This window comes from Fulmarus glacialis, unplaced genomic scaffold (genome assembly GCF_000690835.1).
Source record: "Fulmarus glacialis isolate BGI_N327 unplaced genomic scaffold, ASM69083v1 scaffold41980, whole genome shotgun sequence".
NCBI classification, from domain to species: domain Eukaryota; kingdom Metazoa; phylum Chordata; class Aves; order Procellariiformes; family Procellariidae; genus Fulmarus; species Fulmarus glacialis.
The window spans coordinates 1-6544 of record NW_009186597.1 but is presented as its reverse complement, the minus strand read 5'-3'; the positions used below and the strand labels follow the sequence as shown (position 1 = coordinate 6544).

At 49.1% G+C, this 6544-nt stretch overlaps 1 protein-coding gene across 1 annotated transcript in view; it reads right to left on the bottom strand.

Annotated features, from left to right (window-relative positions):
* Nucleotides 1-6336, bottom strand: part of CHGA (chromogranin A (parathyroid secretory protein 1)) — a gene marked incomplete at its 5' end in the record, with an annotated part of 12829 nt that extends 6493 nt beyond the window's left edge. The window contains 3 exons of the mRNA XM_009572097.1: nucleotides 1679-1747; nucleotides 2168-2261; nucleotides 6290-6336. Coding sequence (XP_009570392.1) covers nucleotides 1679-1747; nucleotides 2168-2261; nucleotides 6290-6336 — 210 coding nt within the window. The remainder of the gene's footprint in view (nucleotides 1-1678; nucleotides 1748-2167; nucleotides 2262-6289) is intronic.
* Between the last annotated feature and the right edge of the window lie 208 nt (nucleotides 6337-6544).

Here is a 6544-nt window from a genome sequence, read left to right as displayed (position 1 = left end):
GGGATGGTCCAGAGCCCCAAGACCCCAGACCTTAGCCTTTGGATTATGGAGCCAGCTTGACAAAGGCAACACCCTGGAGAAAGCGTTGTCTGAAGGCAGCATGAGCTGGAGGTCAGAGCACAGCTGTCCTGGCAACCAGCGTTCCCCAGGCAGCCCCATCCCATGGGAACTGCAAGGCAAGCAAGCCCTGTTTAACCCAGCTCACACCCTGCTTCTGTGCCTTAATGCAAAGGCAAGAGCCAACACTGCCAGCCCTTTCATCTCTAGACCTACACAGGGCAGAGATGGATGATGTGGGCTCTCCAGCCTGAGCAGCGCCAGCTGCAGCCAGCACAGAGAAGACCAAAATAAATACCTTTGCTTTTCCCTTGGGCTACACGACTCTCCCATCCCCAGTCACTGTGGTCTGTAGATTAGAGCTCATGTTACCCAGGACAAAATGGTGTGATGGGCTCAAGCCAAGGAAAGAGCGGAGCAAGATGCACCTTTGTGAAACAAGTCCCTTCGCGTGGATTCTATGCTGTATGGCACAGCCTGTCTGATAGCTGAGCACTCGCCCTCACAACCCTGGTGTGCCTGGGCAGCAGCATCCCAGTGCACTGAAGAGGCCCAGGTTTCTTTCTTCTGGATCATCAGAGCCTGTCTGGGGTCACTTGCCTGGCTGGCCCCTCCACCAGCGGGATTTGAGCAGTGACCAAACTATTGCTTTGGGAGCTGCATGGGGCTCTCTCCTAACCTTGACTTCCTGAATTTTCCCTCTCCCTTTCCCCTGTTGCCTCTGTGACTTCCCTGCTCTGAAAGCAGTTTGGTGGCAGGCATTGTCTCCCAGCCATCCCTGGCAGCTGTGCCACACAGGAGCAAGGCACAGGGACGTCCTGGCGAGGGAGGGCTGCCAGCTGGGTTACCCGAAGGAAAAGGAAGAGGGAAGGCCAGGAGCTGCTCTCCTTGCAGCCTGGGGAGAGCACTCTTGCAGCCTCAACCTGGCCACCCAGGCAGAGGGACCTGCACCGGCTTTGAAGTAGCCTTGCCTGGGACCTGCATACCAGCTCTGGGGATCTGGGCACCTGAGAATAGCCATTTTCCCCCTTGCACACCCCTTTGTACAGCTCTGTGCTGCTGCTGCTCCCACATTGACAAGTGGTGAGCTGCCCACACCTCTCCGAAGCAAAGGAACTTGCATTCAGCCTAAGGAATCCAACAGGAAAATCCCCATTGGGGGCTTTCATTGGGGTCTTTTAGGTGCAAGTTCTGCTCGGTGCTCAGTGACGCTTCCCTTGTGCCACACCTGGGTTTAGTACTAGATCCTAGTTGCACAAACAGTTAAGGTTTTCTTGTCTTTCATTCTAGCTTGGGAGCTGGTGGTTATTTGTTGAATTAAGTTACAGTATTTCCTTTTAGGGTTCTCCCACCCCAAAATGCCTATACTCTGCATTGCCACCAAGTTACATTGACGACACCAAGTCGTTTAAATCATCAGATGCATACTGGAGTTACTATAAGCAAAATTCCTGTCCCCACTTACCCAGTCTCTACTGGAAGTCCTGGAACTAGATTTCCTAGGGCACATTTATATGATGTCAAATTAATGTAAAATACAAAAAACCCCAAACAACAAAACTGTGCAAGGGGCTACAACAGATGAAACCCCTCTTCCCAAATAACTGTAGTGAAACTATACCTTGAGCTGCAATTTCCTGAAGTTCCTTCAATAAATTTTGGTGGCGAAGGATAGAAATGATTCGTTCATCTGCAATAGAGAAGATTTGGTACAGAAGGTGGTCAAAGACAACCTCTCCCACCCCCAGGAAATGAAAACCAACCCCAAATGCCACCTCCCTCTTCGTTTACTCTTTTCTCTCCCTTGGCCTGATTTGCTGCCACATCTCTTAGCCATGTGGTTAAGATGACAGGAAGGTCCCATGAAAATCAGGCAGCTTCATGTCACCCAGCACCTCCCCCGGCTGCGGTGCCAGCATGATGCATGGCCTGGGCCAAGCAGCAGCTCTGCGCCTGCTTCTGGGTCCTGGTGCAGCCTGGTGGGGTGACCACAAGGAAAGTGAGGTGTCAGGGACCCCTTGTCAGGTGCTAGAGCATGTGTCAGGGCAGGACCAGCCCCTGCTTGTGTCTCTGCTCTTACTGATACCCAGTGTTAAATCTGAGCCTGTACCTCCTCTGAGTGTTTCTAGGCATTCCTCACTGATCGGCAGGGGGTTTGGCTTCGATAAAGTATCAGAGATGACCTCTACAATGCACTTCATCACCTAGAAAGAGACAAAAATACAAATTAAAGCACTGTTTTGTTGTCTTTTTTTCCTAAATCTATTTGTTACCAAAGCTAAAACACAGCAGATGATGGCCCATATCCTCTTGCTTTTCTGGTTGAGCCAGAACTGATGTTCAGCTCCTGTTTTACCTAATGCAGGACAGAAGGTACCTCACAAAACTGAGAAGTGAGCAAATGACACATGGCAATGGAAAGAGCTTCTTCAACATGACGCACACTTCAGCTGAGGATCTCACGACTCCAGCCCATCCCAGAGGCTGGGCACATCAGATTAAATGGCAACTGGATATATATAGAAAGAGCTCAAAATCATCGTCTTTTAAGTCAATATATCTCAACCTGTATCTCGTAGAAGGGCTCAGTGGGAGGTCGTAGAGAGCAACAAGTGGTCAAGCTCTTCAATAGGTGACCTTGAAATTTTGCAAGCTATTCGAGCCCTGAGAAGGGTGCCATAGTTAGACTGCAGCCAGGCATGGAGGGTGAGGTGAGGCAAATTGTACTTTCAAACACAGATGAGAAATACTGATCTCAAGCCCTAGAGAAGGACAAGACACTCTGGAGAAGTGTTTGACTTGGTGCTTGAGTGTTCAAGCCATCTATTATAGACTGGAAGAGCTGTTCACTCTCTGCTGAAGCGGGTCATCTGAAAGCAAGGAAGTTCCTCCACTTTCCTCTGAAGCATTTGGAACTGCCTGAGGCAGCTTCCCAGACAGGATGAACTCTGGGCCTGCCCTTTCCAGCAGCCCTTTTCTTCAGTGTAAAATGAGAAGCATTTATCTAGTTTGTCACTTGCACTGAGATTGCAGGCCTAGCTCTTCACCCATGCAACTGCAGCACCACTGATTCATCCCACAGGGATCACCCAGGGCTGTACGTGTGGTAGGAAAATGAAAGCCAGAGGTGCAAAGGCAAGGTGGTACCTGTGGCAGGGGTGAAGGCACCCTCACCACACTGAGACACACCACCAGGAGCCCTGCTGTGTGGTCATGGTAGACCCAAATGGTCACACAGGAGAGAAAGCAGCATTCACTGCAGTCCAGTGGTGGTTAGTAGTGCAAGAATCAGGCTGCTTAGTTCAAAAGGATGATTATTTATAAAGCAGCCCAGAAAGTATGGAGGGTGATTTTTTGCACGTGACTGTGGAAAAAAGAGGCTAAATTGAAAAAAAAGGATACAAGTAAGCCTTGGAGGCAAAAAAATTCACTCACTGAACCTCTTTCTTCTGATGATTTCTGCAGGCAGCCCTAGGAGTCCTGACCTCCCTCATAAGGTGCCATTCTCAGGAGAGCAAAGCACTGCGGCTGCAGTAGAAATTAAACACAAGTCAGCAACTCCCAGTCATCTACAATGTTGCTCATTCAAGCAATTAGATATATTCATTGACCAGCTGGAATGGGCAAATTTTCACCCTGTATAAGGAGAGAATTCTGCTTTTGCAGATCACAGCCATAAAATGCCGAACTCTTAACTATTTACACAGTTTGAGGGGATTGCCTGCTGGATTAAAAATGTTACAGGAAAGATCTAACAAAAAGAAAGCAGGGAAATTTCCCTGGTATCATTCTGCTATACCACAAGCAATCCATTAATATTGATTTTAGATGACTTTGAGTCACTTCACTCTACCATTAAATAGAACAAACACCAGATTCTGATACTTCCCTCCCACATTTCCCAACCTCTGCAGGCGCTTATTGCAGCTGTATTCGGTGCAGCTTCAGAAGTAAGGACTTTCTCAGCATGAGAAATAAGAACCTGGTCCAATGAAACACTCTAGACAAGCTTTTTGAAGACTTCTAAGCTGATTTAAGGTCTTTGAACACAAAGAAACACATCAGTCACCACAGAAGCACAGCCAACTCTGTGGAGGAACTTTGTAACATAATGAAATGAAGAGTGCAGTCATTCCACAACACTGTCCTTGACTTTTTGTAAGAGCAAGTCGTGCAGAATGACACTTCACAAAGTCATGAAATAACAGCCTGCATCAGGAAATGAAGGAGATCCTTTCCAAATGAATGTAATTAATCCAGTGCAGAAACTCAGACTGGAATATTGCCATAGCTACCCTCTAACTGTGAGCATGTAACTAGATCCTTAAGAGCTGCTCTTGCTGTCCCTACATAGAAATCTCCAAAGGATCATGTCCTTACAAGGGCAGACTTCACCACTTTTGAGCTCGGCTGTGCTCGGGCCCTTCTGAAATGTATGCTTGTAAGTGGGGAATAGTGTCCTTCAAGCACAAGAGTGGGCAAACACCAGAGGTATTGTAAATGCTTTGGTCGTGTTCAGCTCCCCATGGAAAGCTGTTGGTGTAAGGAAAGTCTGATGAGCTGCCCAGGAAAGGCCTGCAGATGCTGACTACCCATTTCACAGCCCCGAGCCACCCACAAATGCTGGTGGCACAGCGCACATCTAGAGCAGCATGATGTGTAGGAAGAGCTGCAGTGCTCCCTGCTGTACCCATGTAATGATATCCCTGCCCTGATCTGTCCCGTGAGACCAGGACTTCCTTCACTGAGATGCTCTGTCTCAGAGGGCAGCGAAGGCGAAAGAGCCCTAATGGCTCCTTCCAGTTGCAGCAAAAATCAAAAGAAAGGTGTGATCTGATTTCGCTCTCAGCTAGATTCAGTGCAGTACCCTGGGAGGGGACAGGCTTGGGAGACAATCCTTCCTCAGTAGAAGCATTTCCATGGAGTTGCACCAGCTTCCACAAAAGCTAAATGTGGCTTGCTGGGAAGTGCCATGTTTTGGAGAATAGATCTCACAAGGAAGATTGTGGAATTAATGGATTGTCCTACCAGGTGCCCAGTGAGCATCCCACTCTGGCATAGCTAGTTGAAGGGGCAAGTGCCTGCCCTGAGTCCCCTTTCTCAGTTAGCAGCACACAGCCTGAAGCAGGCATCCAGTGGCTCACGGCTCATGGCTCAGCCCCAGCAGGGGCTAAGCAGGCTAAAGGTCTTAACAAAGCAACAGCTCTCCAGGCCCAGGCACATCTGACAGGACACAGGGAAGCGTGTCTCATAGCACTTGCCCTGTAGGTGACAACAAGCGGAGAAGCTGCACAATGGAGCCTGGGGCTGAGAGTGACATGTGCCCTCCCCTGCTGCTGCCTGGGGAAAAACATCATGTGGCTAGAAGATTTCAGGAAACAAAGATGTTCAAGAAGTAGGGGGGAAAAGGCTGGTGTTTCCTTTCTGGACATCAATTTCTGTAGAAATCTTAACCTGGACAGCTGCGAGATCAGCTCATCTGAAAGACTATAGGCGTTATAATATCAGGAAGGGGAGGTCTGTCACAGATCAACACAGGCAAACACACCTATCCAAAGGTGACTAAAGCCCGTTGGGAGTGCACATGCTTGCAAAGTGCAGCTGTGAATGTCAGAGAGATATGACACAGATGTACGCACAGAAGCCTATAAAAGAAGGCTGGAGAGGTCAGCCAAGTCCCACACTGCTTGTAGACATCCAGCCAAGCTGAGCAGTAGCTGAGGACAGATTAACAATCTGTGAGTAGCCAGTTGTCTATTTTTCAGGAACGTGCATGTTTACGTAACACACCACAGACATACAAACACAAATGTATACACACCCCCAAACACACACAGTTCCAGTGATGTCCTTTCCTGAATCACATCTTCCCCCACTCTCCCCTGAGTCACCTCCTGTTGGGAGCTTTGAAAAGCTGTAAGTAGGAGGACTGGGGAGAACCTCCATCCCCAGCCTCACCATTCTCCAGACAAGCTTGTTTGGTCCCTCTGGTACATCCTGAGGGACTTCCCTCCTGTCCAGGTGCCCAGAAGTGGATGCACAAAGGGTAAATCCTGGTAGGGCAGGAGCAGGAGGGAGGGGAGGTGGATCCTGCTGTAGGGATCTCATGCAAATCCCTGGCACTTCCTACAGGGCATTTCAGCAGGGGCAGCAAAAGCCAGCCAGCTAGGTGGAGGTTAAACATCATATCCTTCAACTTCACTTGCCCCTTCCACTACAGGCCCATCCTTACCTTAGTGTCCCCTTTATTCATGTCGTTTGTCACGGGAAGGGAGATGGCTGTAAAATGAGAGGAGGGCAAAAAAGAGAGCTTGTTATTCACCTCCACTGGGAGACAAGCAGAGAAATCCTAGCCTGATAAAAATGGGAGTGGAGAAGAGGGGCATCTTGCTCTGGTGGAAGTGGACCTTGGGTGCAGCAGCTGGATGTGTGCACTGGGCCCCCCTCAGCCTTCCCTGAGGAGAGGGAAGGGAAGGGAAGGGAAGGG